The sequence below is a fragment of the Neodiprion virginianus genome, chromosome 2, assembly GCF_021901495.1.
Source record: "Neodiprion virginianus isolate iyNeoVirg1 chromosome 2, iyNeoVirg1.1, whole genome shotgun sequence".
NCBI lineage: Eukaryota > Metazoa > Arthropoda > Insecta > Hymenoptera > Diprionidae > Neodiprion > Neodiprion virginianus.
In genome coordinates this window covers 41,441,941-41,461,463 of record NC_060878.1, presented here as the reverse complement: position 1 = coordinate 41,461,463, position 19,523 = coordinate 41,441,941, and the positions used below count along the sequence as shown (strand labels likewise).

The 19,523-nt window shown below is 41.8% G+C and overlaps 2 protein-coding genes across 4 annotated transcripts; one reads left to right on the top strand and one right to left on the bottom strand.

Annotated features, from left to right (window-relative positions):
* The first annotated feature begins 2,418 nt into the window (after positions 1-2,418).
* LOC124297835 (uncharacterized) lies at positions 2,419-11,010 on the top strand. Its single transcript, XM_046749156.1, has 4 exons — positions 2,419-2,436; positions 2,551-2,674; positions 3,909-8,093; positions 8,421-11,010. Exons 1-4 carry the CDS (start codon positions 2,419-2,421, stop codon positions 10,814-10,816), a joined length of 6,723 nt encoding a protein of 2,240 aa, XP_046605112.1. The 3' UTR covers positions 10,817-11,010.
* Positions 11,011-11,033: 23 nt separating this feature from the next.
* Positions 11,034-18,434, bottom strand: LOC124297190 (protein yellow-like). 3 transcript variants are annotated; one of them, XM_046747937.1, is made up of 6 exons: positions 18,197-18,434; positions 15,986-16,202; positions 13,413-13,549; positions 13,037-13,192; positions 12,373-12,622; positions 11,034-12,275 (listed from the first exon to the last, which is right to left on the bottom strand). In XM_046747937.1, the coding sequence occupies exons 2-6, from the start codon at positions 16,191-16,193 to the stop codon at positions 11,335-11,337; spliced, it is 1,692 nt and encodes a 563-aa protein (XP_046603893.1). In that variant the 5' UTR covers positions 16,194-16,202; positions 18,197-18,434; the 3' UTR covers positions 11,034-11,334. The 3 variants fall into 3 exon arrangements, with proteins under 3 accessions (XP_046603893.1, XP_046603895.1, XP_046603896.1); XM_046747939.1 differs by lacking the exon at positions 18,197-18,434 and adding an exon at positions 17,397-17,897; XM_046747940.1 differs by lacking the exons at positions 15,986-16,202; positions 18,197-18,434 and adding an exon at positions 13,933-14,067.
* Between the last annotated feature and the right edge of the window lie 1,089 nt (positions 18,435-19,523).

Below are 19,523 nucleotides of genomic sequence, written 5' to 3'. Positions count from 1 at the left end.
TCGTTTTTTAAATTTTTTCAAAGTGTCTCTCGAGAAAATTTGTGACAAATACTTTTAAAATTATTTTCGTAAATACTGGATGAAGTTGGAAAATATTTAGAGATCGTTACCGATTATTGTAATATTTTTTATTTATTTTTATGTGTACACTTTACGGACTTACACATGTGTACGTATATATTAGTTTATTTTTTCGTATCGTGGTCCCGTTAATCATTGTTCATAAAAATTAGTGCTAAAAACGAAATAGGAACATTAAGGTGATGCGATACTCCTATTTCGGTAACAAAAACTGTTATCCTAATTTCTCCGAGACGGTAATCTCTCGGATAAAAGACGAGAACAGCCAACTGCGGAATTGTTAGGCGCGGTTTGGTGTTTATTGGTGAACGATTAATTGGATTCTGTTAGCACAAGTTTTTCATGCCATCTTACGAGGGCTTGAAAAGAAAGGAATGTTAGAGAATGCGCGTATTTTTTATTCCAAGCTCGTAATTTACTTCAACTTACGCGATTACGGCACGGGAGGCGATGAGATAATACATATATCTGACCTCCCACCCACCGAACCCGCGACACAATCAGCCTTGCTTTAAGCAATGAAAATATGTTTATAAGCTTCTGTATAAACACCAAAGCTCGTACGTGCACCGTCATCACATACATGTACTCAAGTCTTTCGCGGTGTATGACATGTGCTCCGTTTGCTTATTATCCGTTATCGCAACTGAACTCGTTACTAAACTTATCCAAGTGCAAGGTCAGTAGGTTTTGATTGTCGTATCCGCATCGCCGATGCAAAGTAAATAATAATGGTTATTTTACGCATCTGGTACGGTTATTATACTCGTAAAATCGAGCATTTATTACACGACGTAGTTTATCGGTGAATTTTTTGTATTAAGCGAGCGATGCTTAGCTTGAAGATGTGTTGGCAGGTATCCGCTATGTGCATGATTAACTGGGTGTAGGCTCTGATGTAACACGCGACGCTTAGCCTTTCTCGTCAATTTACGTTAAAACAAAGTGCACGAGCGTCGCTCCGATCGTTCTCTAATAAACAGCGACTATGATATCAGTTACCTATCCAATAACGAAGTTTGCAGGGTCAGGCGCACCTTTGTGCTAAAAGGGCGGTCTATCAATCGATTCGTCGACAAAGTATGATTCACCTGCAGGCAGACGTGGACGCTGTATTAAGTAAACCAGCTGTCTTCACGGGTGATATTGAGATTTCTGGGTCGGCAAAGATGTATTAGAAATGTCGATCGGGTCAATACCAGCGTCTTATCTCATCCAGCGACTGGTTTTCCTCATTTGCCAAATGGACGTGATGTAGATTCGAGGAAAAGGGTGAAATTCGTTGGGAATACTGTTTGGTAAAGAGAGATTTAAGATTAAAGATTTATTACGTGATTCGGGCGTTTATTATAAATAATATAGTTATTAGTTTCCGTAGCGTGTCTAATAATCTTACGTGATGAGGAAATTCATTACACGCGCACTAAACTTTCTACTATATAAGCTCGTTCGGTCCTTTTGTTCTCTTCGTAATACACCTGATGTGAATAATTACGTAACAGTGTCTACTCGCAAGGCTATGCACCATTATCCTACCGTGTCATAAACCTAATCGCGATATTTATGCGCAGTTACACACCGCTGCCGTCACAGAACGTAGACACGAGACATATCGATACCTCACGGAATACGAGAACAGGTTCCGTGACTCTGAATTACACTCGGTATACCGCCTAATCGAACATGTGGGAAAGCAGCTCTGATATTATCTACTGGACAGTGTTGACGCTCTTGTAATTTACCCGATGGCTTAAATTTCTCGAGACACTATGTCAACATGCTGAATATGAAGTAACCAACTATCACGACTTTAATTGCCACTGAGAAACGGGTTGTCTCTCAGAAAAAGGAAACTGATTGTAATAAACGAGTCCGAAATTATTCATCTTATAGGTACTTAATCCATGGGCTATTAAGCGTTGTCAGTAAAATGCATCAGTAGAGGTTCGCGTGAAATAAGAATTGTATTTTGGATAACCGGTAAAGACTGCAAATGAAATCGAGCATCAGCGCATCGTGTCCTTCTCTTGTTTGATGGAAAAATCGACGTGTAGGTAACTCGTAGCAACGAAGGGTCTGCAGTCAGTTTGGGCTTCAAAATTATTGACGTGCGTAAACGCCATGTGATCGAGAATCCTTGAACCTCGTTGAGGCTAGTCCAGGCTATAAATTTTCTCGAGTCCGTTTGATGATGATCAGTAGAACCGATGCCGCAGGCAACCTGGGCGCGCGGAGGTCGCTTAGGATCTTCCACAATCGCGGTGGAACGGGATATACATGCCTAGACGTACACTCAGACAGCTTGTTGGAATATCACCGCACACCGAATTGCTAATCATGGCTTTACTCGGCACGGTAACTTACCTCTTTGTCGAGTCAGTCATCAATTAACCAGTCTATTATGATAATGATCCTGCGGTTATCCATTCGTGGATTACCACGAGAAATGCTTCGCTCTTTATATTCTAGGTCAGAAATGCGATGAATTGGTTTTCGTTCACCTGGGATGGTAACGTTCAGGCGATATGGAACTTACCCGGTCCAGAGCCATCTTTTACAGCGAAGTACCATATTGACTACTGGCTCAAGACAAGTTAGTCCAATTGACCTATGCTATTTGCACAGCTAATTGATAATCAAGCATGAGCCTAATAGCTTGAGGAGGTCAATTGTGCAGGACCGTTTCAATTATCCTAATAGGTTGGGGGCTGTTTGGCCTGTCACAATGAACAGAGAGAAAGGTCGTTCATTGTTGATACAGATCCAGATGCTATCAATGATGCTACGCAGGCTTGGAAGGTTTCATAGTTCCAACTAACGTGGATTGCTCCGTCAAACCAATAAATCAATATCTTTCTGTGTCATTGGCACGCGATTTTATTTCATCACTCTCATTGAATAGTAACAACCTGTTGTAATTGAATTTAACACGGTGTCACACTTGACTTCTGATCCATTAGTTTGCTATCTAATTTAGAAGAATCAAGCTAGTTTCTTTTTCAATTAATTAAAGCGGGCTTGCAAACTGCAAATAAGTAAAAAACAGCATTCTATCTATGCTGAGGTTGTGGTAGTGCAGTGTCTATACAAGTAGACCAACTCTGCGAATATTAAAAAGATAACCGTCAGAGTCTACGCTGCCGTGAAAGTGCGAATCTGATATCAGACCGGTGGCATCGCTTGGGTTCTGTCTGTGACAGTTGATACGCGTTACGCTTGTAAATAGAACAAAAGGCCTGCCTGACTTGGATCAGGTCTAGATACCACCTTATTCTGAACCTTAGGGGGGTATCATGTAATATACTCTTGAAATCTTGCCAAACATCTCGTCATCATTTACAATATCCAATGAGCGTCACCGGCATTACGAAGCTGTAGTTGAGCTAGTACGATCAATATTCTTATCATACCGCAATAATAATCAGTGTAATTTCGCCGTTGCAGTAGTTTCGTGTGTCGTCTTGTTTCGAAACTATACAACCCACCTTCACCTCATCTTCTACGTCGTCATGCTGTACCCAGTATTCACTGGAAATCGACATCGCCTAATGTTGCCTTGGCTGTACCTCCAGATGATGAAGAACATCGTTGCGGATATAATTTGTACAATTGCTGGTCTGTTGCTTTGTTGGATATTGCACTCGTGCGGGTTATTGGCTGTGGAGTTTCTCATTGTTCGGATAATATCGATGAGTGAGTGAATCCTCCCTCTTATTTTAAAATCGTGAATACAGTAAACCGCTCGATCCTAAAGAATCTTGGACTCCTGAGATTATAACTTGTGATCACTTCCTTCTTTTATTCACCGTATATTTTCCCATCGGCAGTGCCTTCAATATACTTATGGCGTCGGCTGAGATCTTACTACTTTGATCTTCACTACGCTGAGTTAGATGGTGTATCTGTTTTCCCAATGATCAAGCCGGGTCGGAGTCTGACGTTAGCGCAACGTCGCAGGGCTTCGAAGTCTTTGGACGGTAAAATACCAAGAACACCAGATCCTGACAACGCGTCAGGAATGAATTACAGTTGTCTGACTTACAACGAATTCTTTGGTCCGAAGGACTGGGAGATACCGTCCGATCATAAGATCTCAAAGTCTCTGACTACTTTGTTGAGCATAGAAAGTCAGGACTCTGATGACGTTGATGATGACTCGCGCTTACGTATTATCGACGATGCAAACCTTACACCAGCCGAAAAAACCAGGAAGATCCTCGGGCTCACCTACGAAGAAGTTGAGGCCACTACTGTCAAGCTTCACAAAAAACCATCCACTGACCTCAATGCGGTTGAAAGGAAGCCGTCAACGTTGTCTGTGACAAAGGAAGCCGTTGAACCACGCACCGTAGCAACGCAAATTGAGCATTCATTTTCTAGATCGAAAGACGAATTAGCTCAAAGTTCGAGGAGATGTATCTGCTGTGAAAAAACGATTTGTTCTAAAGAAAATGATCGAGATTCCCACAGTTCTACATCTGATGCTGGATCGATGCACCAAATAGTAATCGTAGCGTCAGGAATTGCTGGGGAATCAGTCGATATTAAGAGAGAACGGCCGAGTAGAGGGAAATCGTTTCATTGCTGCAGTCAGAATCGTCACGATGAAAGAAAATCGCATGAAAAAGAAGACGATAGCAATGACCTGGACGAAAGTAATTCGGGAAATGCAAAGGCTGCAGAAATTCTTGCGCGATATCAATTGGAATCAAATACAGTATCAACGGCATTTAGTTACCACACTCATGATTCATGTCTTCCTACATCCTGCTTCCAGGCCATTGTACACAGAGATGGTATCGTCTGGGAGAATCTAAAAGAGATAAACTTTGTTTCCGTAATAAAAAGGATGCTCTATGACGAATTTAAACCATTTAAACTGCAGAGGATTTACGTTGAAGGTAAAAAATCGAGGGAAAACGCAGAGCAGACTCTGAACAATATTTTGAAAGAAATTGACTGGAGACTTCGATGGAGTTGTGAACACAACAAGGATAAAGGCAATCGTCAAAGTGATCATCGTTGCGAAACAATAATCTCCGAGCGTGAAGATGGCTCTCTATTTATTGACAAGTTTTCTCATTCCTCTGCGGCGGGGAAACATGCATTTTCAGCACAGAGTTCAGTCAGCTTTGGGATCAACGCTGATATTCTAGCTCTAAATGTGAGTCACGTTTTCGAAAAGATGCCCATCTCAGGTATTGAAAGCTTTGACTCTACAACCATTTCAAAAAAGGAGTCACCGATTCCATCTCATCAAGATGTCTCCGCTGACTCATACTTAATATCAAGCTTTCCGAGACATTCTAACATGTTTCACAATTCAACAACAGAGCTTGAAGAAAACTTAGAAGAAGAAATCATAAAATCGGCCACTCTGCCGCAGGGTCATCATGATCATAAACCACCAGCTATTTCGAGAATGTCTCTCAAGATTCAGTGGGAAAACTCAGATGAAAAAATCTACAGTTTGTCATTGCTGGGAGATGAGAGTGTCTCTTCTGGTCCAACGAACCCGACGAAATTCAACGAAAAATTTCCTTGCTCTTCGAAAATTTCACCTACAATGACAAACAAAAAATCCGAATCACGGATAAATCGTTTGCCCGAATTTAACAAGCCAAGTGTTGCAGTTCACTCAATTTCGGATTCACAAAAATTGATAGAAATTGATAAAAGCATTGTTCTTTCTGCTCCAGAGAATGAATCAGTGGCTGGTGAAAAATCTTCTCAAAAGGGCAGCCGTTGTAGAAACTGGTTGGATACGCGATCCCCGCCCAGTTCATTGGGGTCTAGTAAAATTCGGAAATCTTCTAGAGAGTGGGAAGTGAAAGCTATCGAAGCACTCAAAGCTTACAACGAAAAAACCATCGTGAAATATAAGAGAGAAATGGATGCTCGTAAGCAGCATGAAAGACCCAAAATTGGACATCGACAAGATGATTCCCACGATTCACGGACTGGTTTACTGTTTTCGAAGCAGCCAACGGCGATTTCTTGTTCAGATCGAGATGATGCAGAACCTTCAGTTTCACCCACTGCTACTCGTCGGAGTCACGCCAACCAAATCCTGTACGTCCCTTCGGTACCTGAAATTGAAACTCCCGAGAAGGAATTGACGTGGAAAATTGATAATGCTTATGCAAGGTTCACGAGGTCGAAACCAATCGATCCCTCTTCTCTGCTCAGAAAGTGCGCGACGAAAGAGTTCGTCGAAATGTACAGCGGTAGTGGACGACTGAAGTCAGAGTCGCAGAAGGTTAAAATTCAGGATAAAGCAGCGAGGAAGCAGCATTCGAAGTACAGTAAATCTGACAGAGGAGGAAATGAGTCTGATGTCAGTTCAAAATCGTGCAGAAGAATCGAGGGCTCACAAAAAGGACGGGATTTGGATAGAACTACCGCAAACGCAAACTTCAGAGCTCAAGAGATCGAAGTTTATTTTTTTGAACGACACATCGATGACAAACCTACGACTAGTAAGGACGTGTCAATTACAACGATAAAGACGTTCCTCCCAAAACGAGGCACTGATACCTCTACTACTGGGTCTTCGGAGATTTCGATACCCGATGAATCTCGGTCACCGATGGTCGACGTTTCGACAACCTCTGAAGAAGTCCCACGTCGAATTGAGGATGAGTACTACGTACAGTTGGGGGAGAAAAACATACCGGAGAACGTTAGAGAAGCCATAAAGAATATCGACTGGTCATGCGGGTGGTTAAATAACAACGAAATCTCTCAACGAGAACGAAACGAGTTGAACGACACGATCGTGACAAGGGATCGTAGTTTAGAACAGCAAGATATCGTGTATGAGACTACAGAAAAAATGCTACAGAGTGCTTTCGCCCATAGCGAAAGCTCTGAGAGAGGATTTCATCTGGGCGAAAGAACAAATGAATTTTATCCAATATTCAATAACGTTAATCTCACTATGGGCGAAATTGTGAAAGCAGCAGCGTTGAGGGGGTATAGAGACGAATTCATCAGTCAACCAGCAACAGAAATCGAGATACCGGAAATCCCTGATGTAGATCTTTATAATCTGGTCGACCCGCTCTGCCCACTGGAGCGGAGATCATCTTCCAGACAATTTTTGGGGTTTAATTTATCAGCCGATATTGGGATGCACGCAGTTCATGAGGAACAGGCATCCTTGTTGAGCATATTCAAGGGCTTACCGACACCTAAAATGTTGCCGACTTTTTCAAAGCGACACGATTCGGAACGACGCATAGGATCTATACCGAGAAGTCGCGAACGAGTAGGATTGGCTCTGAGAGATATCATCCATCAATCTCCTGACACAATCCAGGGAACCTCGTTCAGACTCAGGTCGTTTGATGTCAACGGGGAACCACCGTTTCAGGTTGACGTTACGTCTTGCCAACGTATTCTGAACCACTTCAATTCTGGGGGGAAAGAAATGCAGAACGTAATAGAGAAGATTTTTGACCAACTTCCTAACTCTAAAATGTTTACTCGCAGTGAGGATCCAAATTTGCAGATTCGTGATAACCTCGATGAGAATCTATTCGGGAATTTGCGGGGCTCGGAATTTATAACAGTTTTACAAATGATCACCAATTTACAGTTAATCAAAAATATTGCTGGGAAAATTATCAACGTGAGTGATGACTGCCGAGAGTCAGAAAAAACACCGGCTGACAGTACTCGTCATCATTCTGTTGATCAAAATCAAATTTCACCAGAGCAAGCAATGACAGTGCCAAGGATATCAGACGCGCCAAAATATCAACAATTAAAAGCAGAAACTTCAACGGAGACTAATGATTTAGGTCGAACAGAGGATCGAGAGGAGATAAAATATGGTTCAAGTTGTCAAGTGGTTATTGATGCCGAAAATAATCCAGAAAGCAGAGTCTCTTCCGCTGAGAAAATTGATGAATTGTTTGACGATGAGGGAAAGAAACTTCTGTCGAATATTTTGGAAACAGAAACATCAATTCTACCACCAACGCCCTCTGAGTTGCTTAGAAGAGTAAATTTTAGACGAAATGTCATCAATTCCGTGTTTTATCAGGCTATGGAACAAAACAATTGTACGAATGGATTAGTTTTCTTGCAAAAGGGAACGAAGGTGAAAAAACTTGAAGCTGCCAGTGAAGATATGAAAGTTGAGAGCGAGTTCTTGACCACAGAGCATAACGAGCCAAACGATTTTAATTCACCTCGTTCTGCAGACGTGGATGTAAAAGCGGACGTTGCAGACTTGTGGATAACGGATGGTGAGCAGAGCTTATCTGGAAACATAATAGTCCATCCTACGGAAGATAAATTTTTCATCGGACCTGATAACCCAATGTCGGAAAAAGTGTTGAGAGATGTTGAGTCTGCAGAAAGTTTGATTAAGAAAATGAACACTGTTTTAGAACCGTTTCATGTTCATGGAAATAGCCGTGAAGATCAAATTGAAAAGTGCGAAACGTCGGTTGGTATAGAGGGTAAAGTTTCCTCGGTAACAGATTTGCGGTTTCCAGATAACAGCGAGTTACAAAAGTTGCATAATCTCATGAAAATTGTCGTGAATTATGCTATGATTACTGAATATTCCTCGGGGATTTTCTCATCCAGTGAGCCTGGACAGTCGACATCTTCCGGCATTAAGTCATCACAACAATTGAACAATTCTGACGTGCATAGAAAAGATAAACACTGCACAAATGAAATTTCTGGCAATCTTGAAGAAGGATCTGATACTCTACCAGGTATCGGTGACCTCCAAGCTACTCAAGACCCTGTATCAAGGTCGAGAAGTTCCCAGAAAGAGACGAAGCACCAGGTAAACCGTTTTTCGAGTTGGGATCGGATGATTCCGTTGTCTACGAGACTCCAGCTAGCCAGAAGTAAACGGAAAAGTCGGGCAAGAAAAGTTGTGGCTATCCCCGAGCCTTCTAGAAGAGTGGTCAAAGTAGATAAGCTGATCGCAGAGAAAAATTTGGATTTTTTTAGCGCGAGATACGTACCTCAGAGAGGTAGAGGACTATCTTCGGGTTATCTGATGGACTCCGACAGTGATGGAAATTTAACCGTTTCACGTCCTCCCACGCCCAGTTCAGTTGGATCGGCGGTCAGCCAAAGTTTGTCATGCGATAGTGAACAGCCTGATGTTTTTTCTGATCCGCTGATGACTCCTGGAATTCTTTCCTCATCTGAAATGACCCAACACTCGCACGTCACTGACGTCCCTAGACAAATTTGCTTGACTAGTGCATCTCAAAATCCTATTGGAGAAACAATTTTATCAGAAAATGCTTTGGATTTGATGAACAACTTGCTGCCTCCCAATAGCGATTCGAGAAGGTATTCATGTCGAAATGAGATGATCGAAACTCAACAATCTTCGGAAATGTCTAGTTCATTAGTTGTGGTTGAACCAGAAGCACCTTTACGTGTAGAGTCAATTCTGCTGGATGTGATTGGTGCTGATGAAAGTACGAAAAATGGATGGCGAGATGAAAAATCGCATGTATTGGTTACGAAAACTCTCCCCACCAAAAGTGAACTCAATCGTATGTCACCAATTTACGCTACGAGGATTGAAGATAAGTTGAACGACGTGATGCAGCAAATTTTGAGCCACCAATTTAGCCGAGTCGAACCTCAGACTTCTTCTGTAACTGATTCGAAGATTGGAAGTTTCATTTCGGTTTCTGGTCCTACGATGATTGACTCTTGGATCGACTCTCGGTTGAATGACTGCGATCCGGAAGCAGAGATTCAAACACGAAACCGAATGAAAGAAGAGTGCCAGAAGAAGATCGTGAATATTTTGGACAGGTCTGATGATACGCCTATTGATGAACTCCTTGGTCACTTCAGGGGATCAGTCGAATCAACATCTGAAAGTTCGGGTAGTGTGCCGTTTGAAATGCCAGTGCCAAGGTCTAGAATTAGCCTAAAACATGTGGCCATTGGAACCGAGTACAACGTTGAAGTCTTCAAAGACCTGTTGCATCTATTTAAAAAACTCCTTACCGTCAATGTTCATTCCCTGGTTCAAACAACATCAGAATCTGACCGAAATACGCCTGGAGAAGGATCTCGGGATGCTATTCCGCCGTTTAATTCTTCTGATGAAATATACTTGAAAGGGACATCAAACTTATCCAGAATCGACTCACCGCTTGTTGTCAATCCAACCAAGGATTTAGATAGCGCAGTAAAGCTTTTGCACTTGCAGAGTTTCAGGAAAGAACATTCAAATACAGGAGTCGATGAAATCCAGTCTCACGAAAATCTAGTGAAAAGTAATAACATTGTGCAAGTCAAGTACTCAAATTTCCTTGAGAAACTCGACTCACCTAGTTCAGATTTTCATAGCTACGACAGTTTTGCAAGTTTGTCGTACCGAAATATCACCGATACGTCCGAATTAGTTTCCCGGGAAATTTCCATCTCCAATCACACATTCCTTGAAGAGTTTCCCGAACAGCTTGAGAGCAGCATAAATTTATTACCAGAGTCCAGTGAAGTTGTTGATAAACGGTCGAGCGAATCGATGAAATCCCAGTTTGATGAAGACTCTGCTGAAACGAGTTTAAAACAGCAAACAAGTGCTGTTAGTTCTGATACAAATGGTAGTCATGCAGCTTTAGCCTCAACGAGTAGCAGTACGTGTGATGCTGAACCAAAGAAAGATGCGGTGTCAACGAAAAGCTCAATACCCAGGCCAGTGAAAAACAATACGGGGAGCAAAGAGACATGACACAGGGCAAGGATATCGGCACTGAGATTTGTAATTCAATTCGCATTCACGTTAACAATTATGAAATAGAAATGAAAAAAATAAGTGCTACGTGTCGCATCGAGTTTCGTACAATTCATTGTGTAAACTTTAGGAAAACATTTCGTTCTGTAAGTAATTGATGAATACATGGACAACCGGATGAGGAAAAGGAATCCCGCCATTTTTTTTTTATTTGAAAAAGGCCTCACTTTATTTATAATATATTTCGTATAAAACAATTGACTGGCTTACAAAAAATTACATAGTATGTACATTATGGGCACGGTAATCGTGCAAGGCAATGATGTATGTATATCGTTTTATTCCTTTCGGTGGAATGAATATTCTTTAAAATACATCACACCAATGGTTGAACCTAGTCCATCATCTGAACTGATCGGTATAACATAGCATTCACAAAAGTGTAGTACTCATTTTTGTCTTCAACTGTTCTTTTAATGGTACCTGTTAAAAGAACAGGAAAGGAAACCGGTTCCTCAGCAAGTCTCATCGTAGCTGTGCTCCGAAGGCGGTACAACGTAGTTGGGGTCGCAGATGGTATTTTTTATAGCTTCTTTTACGTTCGCCCGAAACAGTCTGTAGTTGATGTCATGGGGGTCGAGTTTCCCGTACAAGTACATTGGAAGCTTGTTCGACAACGCCCACATGCTCTGATCCGGTTCGTGGTCCACTTTAATATCATTTGGGAATACTAGGGACACGTTGCTCTGCCCGATGACTCCCAAATTCTGTGGTATGTATTCCTTCCTGGAGTCCCAGCACCAGATAGAGTCCCTCGTCACCATGTTGAAGAACATCACGCCGTTCCTATCCATAGCAGATCCTGAAGAGTGTCCGCAATACTTGGCTCTCGGCTTACCGATCGGGATGAACATCTCCGGATTATCTTCCGCAGTTTTCTCATCTCTGAGCACCGACGTCGAGACCGCGAATTCCCGGAAGCTTGACATTGGATGAAAAAAGAGAGTGCGGTCGTTATTCACGTCGACTGGACTCAGGGAGAGCCCGAAGATCCCGTCGGTCCATTGAAAGTGCAGACCGTGAAGTTCGTATCTCGATGACAGCGGGTCCGGGAAGAAAAAGTGGTGCTCGATTCGGAAGGATTTGTCCTTGAAGAGGTCATAGACGACTATTCCGAATCGCCAAACGTCGGCGAGATAGGCGAACGCGTGCTCGCACTCCCCGGCGCGGATGTCTACGGCGAGGTTCGAATACAGAGAATCTTGCTTTATGTACTTCTTCGGCAAAGTGTACTTTTTCAGTAGCCTGTCGGTCTTTAAATCGAAAATGAATAATTCAGGGGGACAGACTTGCTGCGGATCCGACATGATGTCCGTTTGCCCCGAATCCAAGACCCACAGTCGATCGCATTGGTCCACTTGAACCCGGAAGACAGACGTTAACCCGGCGCAATTTTCTGCAACAAATTTACATTCTTGTATTGTTACGAACAATTCCTAACCGAATACGGGCTGATGTTTTGGTGTTAAACATTTTTTCTTCGCCAACTCTACCTGGGTCGTGCCACGCCCAGTTTGGGTACGGGCGCAGTTTCGGGCTTTTCTCTCTTGAATATCGCGGAACGGTGGCGAGGGTGGCAGGTATGCCTTTCTTCCACCTTGGTAGAGTCAGGAATATTTTATCCTTCCATACCTCAATTCCCAGGGGCAGAGCATTTTCCAGCTCGTAGTGACCAGCATCAATAGCACGCTGCCTCGACAACTCGCTGTCGAACTCGAAATCGACGGTCCTCCACGAGTAAATCTGCCAAAGATATCAGTAAATTCCACGACGTAGCGAGGGAATAGTAGAGGGTAGAAAAGTGGCGATGAAAACGAAAGTTTCACTTTCAATCTTTATGAAAACATTATGATTATTGCCTGGAGCTAATTAAGAAAGAGTTGGGGATTCGCTATATACTTATAAATTACGAGCTCTTTGTTTCTCCGTATTCAGCTGACATTTAAAATGGTGAATTCTGCAGTAACATAATTCATGTAGCGGACAGCTTCTCGGTTCTAACGCATGTTCGCTGTACATCAGACTTTGAAGATTCTCACGGTACTGTGCTTCCGGGATCATCACAACCGGTTTGCATGAGTATAAATTAGGTACCGTGACCACCAACATACTGCTCGACACTGATTCTTTCTGATAATTAAAAAAAGGAAATTTCACCTGCTCCATGGCTGGTCCGCTGTACTCGTCATGGTATCCGTTGTTTTCTGGCGGAATGAATTTGTGCGCAGTACTATACTCCTCCGTCTGGACGTTGATGATGCTTCTGAGTGCGGGGCTTGGCAATTGGTACACAGCGTCCGTGTTGACGTGATTCTGAAACAAGCCAAGATCATTTTCACTTGTGTAATCTTCCACCTTTGTGTCAAGTCACTTGATGTTCTCGCTGTTGGCGATAATTTGTAGCGTTTATTCTACTGCGTGTTGGGTTCAAGGAGAAAAAGTGTGAGCTAAGCACAAATTTTGACGCTTACTTGAAAAATATACGAGACAAAGAAACCAGAATAATGATCTTGCAAACTGACAAAAGGCTTACCGGAGCACTGTAGTACCCTGGGCTTTTCGGTGGAGGTAGTAGGTCTTGGGAAACGGTTTCGGTCCCGGGCAAGTTCCCGAAGTTCTGGGCTCCGATCAGGGACATTGACATGAGCCATGGAATCACGTTGGCCATGTCTGTGAAAATTCGGATGAATTCTTGTAACGAAGTACGAGTCGTTAAATTGTTAGACAGAACGAGCGAAGATCAGCGTGAAATGGATTTAACGGCACATAACAAAACAAATACGACTCGATTTGACCGCACGCAGAACAGCACCGGTATCACTCCGACGCGATGAGAAAAAAGCTGCTCTTTTTCATCGACTTTTTAACTCAATTCACTCTTTCTTTTTTACGATACAGTAAATGTTGCATCTTTCTTTTAAAACTGCCGCATCGAGCTACCGATGTTTTCTTTCGTTATTTGTTTTATAGGCAAATTTTTTCCCAAATGATATGGGTGATCGCGATCGGTTACTCAACGCTTAATCGAGGCATAGACGATGAAAATAACCTACTACTATTTTCATCGATGTTTTATCACCACGTGCAACGCACTTTAACAGGAAACGCGGCACTTGCGAAGTGAGAGTTCGTCGCCGCAAAAGGTTTGCGTATGAGAGGATGTCGCTGCTGATACACGGTGCAGTGTGAGATCGTATTGGCATATCGTCCGAGGCGCTCGTCCCCATCAGAGCCAGAGAATCCCTACCTTTCTCTCTGTGAGAACCCTGTGATGTAACAGCCTCGAGGCGTCTGGATACGAGTACGCTCAGAAGGAGGCCTAGATTCACTTGTAAAAGGCAAATCGACCATTATTTCGAATGGGAACACGAGTGCAGCACAAGGATTCCATTGTAGACTGCACAAGACGAATTAGCAAAAAACGCAAATCAGTTGGTATTAATCGCAAGTCCACGATGCAAACGAGACTGCATGTGAGCATTAATTAACGCAATTAAGATAATTATCGTACGCGGAAAAAAAATTTAATGTAGATTTTACAACTATCGTGTTGAATATATCGACAGCACCTTTTTGGAGTCAATTCTAAATCAGTTGCGGTATATCGACCCAAGTATATTGTAATTCTTACTGTCAGTTCTCTTACTGTCAATCTTGCTACAATTGCTTTAGATTTAACTCAAAAAAAGTGCTGTTCATATATTCACCACGAGAGATGTAAGATCTACAATTATTCTTCTTTCCGTGTAGCTAAACCATTCAATCCAACCGCAGATGGTCATTTGTCATTTGTGCACTTTCACAGTCTATAAGATACATTTTGTGCTTTCTCGAGCGGAATGGAGTACTTAAATCAACTTTTGACGTTTTAGTGTTGCAAAAGAAATTAGTTGAAAGAATTTATTGCTCGGTGGTTTTTACGTTCGTATTTTTTTTTTTTTTCATGTCGCGGCCAAAAAGTTGTGCGCAACATTTTTTTCGACGGTAGGAGAAGACGTCAGGCATTTCATCAACTTGTGTATAGATATTGGGAAGTCTGTAATGCAAAGAATGGAGCTGAGGAACTTTTTATAAATTTCTTGCAGACGTTGGCGGATCCTCTTTTTTGGTGCGGCTATCTGTTATGTAGTTGCCATTTATTTGCCAACCGTTGCTCAAGTGAATAGATCGACAACTTATACGGCTGATCAACGTTGAAAAAGCGCCGAAGCCAGATAATATCACAATTGGGTCAGAAATTATGTAAAACCCTAACTGCAGACTGCGCTGTCCAACTCATTGATTAATTGTATGTTATATAGCTGTGCGAATAAACGAGCGTGGATAATGCGCGCGGATCACTGATGTTCAATTTTCGCAAAAGTTAGTCGCCGTTACGTTTGCTCCGCGTCAGTGATACTGTACAACGGCTTTAAACAACGTGTTCGCTGAAGGAGAGGAAGTAGTTTTGAGAATCTTCGCGGATTCTGATCAGCCGTTAATCGGTCTTTCTCCCGACCCCAGGAAGCGTGTGAAAAAGGTCGGCCTCGCCGAGTGATGGTCGTTGCGAATACGTCGGGTAATAAATAAGTACAGTCTGCAGTAAAAAGTACGGGACGTTGCAACAAAGAGTCGCTTTCATAACTGCGAGTTCCAACTTCTACAGTTACCTACTAGTAAAATATTCGTATTTACGTAATCTGCCAATTATTTACGTTGGATATCGAATGGCCCATTCGGTCGGTAGGCGTGCCTGTCGCCGTTTTTCCTAACGCATCACACCTCGCATTTATTTCGATAATGAATTCTTGGATGCGTTCGAAAATTACGAAACACGTTCTGTATCGCATGCGGAAAACCGCCGATGCACGAAAAGAAAAATATTGTGGATTTTACATTTCCTGTGGTGAATATGTATGTACAACAATTGCGGCAAGACTTACAAATCTGATAAAAGGAGCTACAATATGCTTGGTTAGATATATCGCAATTCATGTAGATTTGACTCGGAAAAAGTGATGTTCATATAGTCATCACAACAGATGTAAAATCTACATTACACTTTTTTACGTGTGACTCTGGAAAATTTTGCGAACATTTTGCTGCTTGTCGATGTGTAATACTTACTCCCCTTGCCGCTTGCATTTCTCAGCTTTCCTCTATTATTCTGCAAAAATTCTTCGTGGTATTTAAAGATAGCAGGGTTGGTCCAGGCTGCCTGGTCCAATTCGTGGAAATAGGTGCCTGGAGATCTGGCATTCTCCCCTGGACTCCATTTGTAAATCCAACCGGTGCTGGCAAGATCTCGTTCTGTATTTTTGGCCTTCCTTGTCATGTTGCATTTCTTAAAAGTAGAACATTCACAAGATTATTCAGCTCTGTGCAATAACGTATAAAAGAGTAGGCAAAAAAAAAAAAAAAGAACAAACGAAGCATAAAAATGCGACACGTAACAGCGATATTTGACGGGCAAATAATTCTTGTACACTTTCAATGGTAATTTACGTTCGCTACTTCGTTTTCTCGCGCACCTGTTTTATACCGATCTACTTACGTAGCTGCCGCGTGTGAGCACGGAATGTTCGCAAACAGTGCACGCAATAGAAAATGTTCAGATATTTGCAACAGTCGCAAAACTCAGCATCAATATACATAGTTGTGCAAGGCTTTCGTTTCTCGCAATTTACGACATAGCCATGTTTAGTAACATTTCAGCTAATCTTCACGCGTTAGAGTCATAAGATAAATTTATGTCAACGTGCCAACAACTCGGGTTCAACGTCAGTTCACGAACCGTTATGCCATTCGTGTAGAAATCGTCGAACGTGAAATAAATGTATAATCATCAGGGATGGCAAAACGATGCTGTCATGTAAGCATCGTATTAATTTATGTCGATTTCTGATCGGTTACGGTACCTTCCAAGCTACGCGTGATTCGCAAGAGTGGACTTGCTGATATTTTTTTGTTTGTTTTCTAGTCGGAGAAAAGATGTTGATGATTTTAGGCGCCAATTAAATGTCGTGAAAAGATTTATGCGAAATCGCCATTTCTCTTGTGTATTTACGATAAATTTTGCTAAGTGTTTTGAACTATCTGAAACCTATGTAGTAAAGGGGGATAGCTCATGATAAAAATAAATGAAACGAAGTTTTAACATAATTATTTAAGCATTTAGATAATAGCGCAAGGTTTTTGCATATTAGAATTCATAGTTTCTACAGTTGTGCCTGTACAACTGATGTTTTACATTCTTTCAATGAAACAACTGATATTTTATAATTCCCGATTTACAAAAACCTATTTGCACTTAAATTATGTGGTTAAATATGTTGACAGAACAAGTTGTACAAGGTACGAATTACAACTACAGCTATCTGCCTTGATCATTTTTTGTAACCAGCGTTATTACGTTATCATTATCAGCGTATTAGCATGAGAAACAAAATAACTAATAAGTTTAAATGTTATAGAATTCTGGTTCCAATTATTTGTCGACATTTCAGTCGTAAGAAAATCTGGAGACAGGGTCAAGTACCTCAGTAATTCAGACTGTATAAGGTGTAAAAGCCTCCAGAGTTGAGTCAGTCGGCATTTCTTTTCTCCTATTCTCACGTGGCATCCTCACGCTGCAGGTGGAGTTTTTATTTTGGTTGAAAAGCCGCGAGATCGTTATCGAACTTGTTGTTAGCTCGCGTGATATTACGTGCCGAGCAAATTCATCACTCTATTCACTTCTCATGAGAGCTCATTAAACAACGTAATCTTCTCTGAGCTGGCCCTGCTTGTGTTAATGTTTCTTCCTGATAAATTTCACCCTGAGACTTTCATCCGCGGATGCACCTGCTCTTTCCGTATTCACTTCCGGCTCGTTTTGCCCCCCTCCGGTACAAAGCAAACTCGGCCGCGTCAAAGATCAACGAATACTTTGAACCGTCCGCGCAGCTGTCAGTCCGGCTTATAGTTATTTTGCTACTACGATACGGTCGGCCCGTTATAACATTTAAGGACAGATCAATCTCTAGAGCCGACTGACTGACCGCCCCACTTGGAGAAAGCCTCGGCACTGTTATTGTAGTCCGGTTACCTCTTGTCTACAGGCTACTGTAGAAATTGAAACAACGGCCCAATTCCGAAACGATTCGTTAAACTGGACCCGCACAGGGAAGCGGAGAAATTTACACGCACCTTGCATAATTTAGAGACGCGTGTTGTCGCCCTCTCTACCCTAAAATTTTTCCTTTCTCTTAAGGCCTCTAATTAGTAACCTAGAGAAAGTGTGAATGACCTTTGAAAGAGCTCATTTTAGCAAATTACGTAAAATATCCGTGTACTTACATTTAGCAGCGACGCATAATCCCTGGAAAGCTTTCACATAACATGGTTTTTTTTTAAATCCAATATGAATATTTTTAGAAAAGTCGTTCTTTGAATTAGTGTCGAAGTATCAGCGACATTCCTTTCAATCTTCCAATAACAGAATTATAATTAAAAATTTCTGGATTTTTGCTTTCGCAATTTATTAAACTTCGCTTATACTGATCTAAAGTGACTGATCCACCCGTGCCATACTTCGAACCGTAGTATCGATTGCGTTGCTTCGAATCAATTCCAAGCTTTTATACTTATCTACACACGAATGCGGCGAGGTTTACTTCGTGCTAATTCCAAGATCAACTTTTGCCATGACGAAAATTTGATTCCGGTTCCACTCTCTTCGGTTGCAACCTGAACCCAATTTGTACGGAATATTTATTAGTCTTGTGATCAATCGCACGCGCCATAACATTGCAGGCTCTGTCGATATTCGAAACGCCAATCAAGATAATCAGCCAGGTTCCATCAGGTATGTTAAGCAATCAGTAGTAGCCGCCCACTCGTGCAGTAGACCATTCAATTTTAGAACAGTCATCTAATCCTGAACTTTTTGTTGTTGCTCTTGTTTGTCCTATTTTGCCTGCATCTCTACCACTTACCTAACTTGTTTCATGAATTAATTATTTACTGAGACTGGCCATGAAAGACAAAATATCGCTCATGGGAAATTGACAATTTTAAACTTGACGTTCTTGCGTAAAATTTAACAATGCATGGTATCGATTTCAGTCGATATATCGATGATATAAACGAACTGAAATAATCTACGGCTTGAATCTACGACTGTCCAAATTGTTACAGCGTGGAAAGAAAAAGTTTGCGCTCGAATCACGAGATGTTCTCAACGAGCAACTGACACATCCGGATGATTTAAATATCACAGTAAAGCTTAAGCTAGATCATGACCTTACTGCAGCGAAGGTAGGTTGCATTTTGCACCAATACTTTCATTGCCGATGGCTCAAGTTATAAACCTGATTCCGAGTAAATGAGTTCTTGGATCGCGAGCAAGAATTAATGTCCAGGGTTGCGAAACCAATTATAGCGTAATCGTAAGCCATCCATCCGACGAATGTTTGACCATACGAAATTTAGAGCACGGAGTAACTATTCATCAGCGAAATCCGGGTGGCCAAAAATGAAAGGACAAGAAGGGGAAGAAACAAAATTGAATCGAACCTCTTTCTTGTTTTCACAATATCTGCATACGTGGTCGTACCCAGAAACAAGCTTGCACTAACATAACGGTGATTACATGTGAATTGATTATTATTTCATAGACTCAGAT

Bases quoted from the DNA above. Each gene is read 5' to 3' on its own strand.
- LOC124297835 (XM_046749156.1), top strand. The intron at 2,675-3,908 runs GTTAGTCCAATT...TCCCATCGGCAG, and splicing joins TGACTACTGGCTCAAGACAA to TGCCTTCAATATACTTATGG. The intron at 8,094-8,420 runs ATTTTAGACGAA...CAATGTCGGAAA, and splicing joins TGAGTTGCTTAGAAGAGTAA to AAGTGTTGAGAGATGTTGAG.
- LOC124297190 (XM_046747937.1), bottom strand. From the start codon at position 16,193: ATGACAAGGAAGGCCAAAAATACAGAACGAGATCTTGCCAGCACCGGT. The intron at 12,623-13,036 runs GTGAAATTTCCT...TATCTTTGGCAG, and splicing joins GCGGACCAGCCATGGAGCAG to ATTTACTCGTGGAGGACCGT. The intron at 12,276-12,372 runs GTAGAGTTGGCG...AATTTGTTGCAG, and splicing joins CTGGGCGTGGCACGACCCAG to AAAATTGCGCCGGGTTAACG.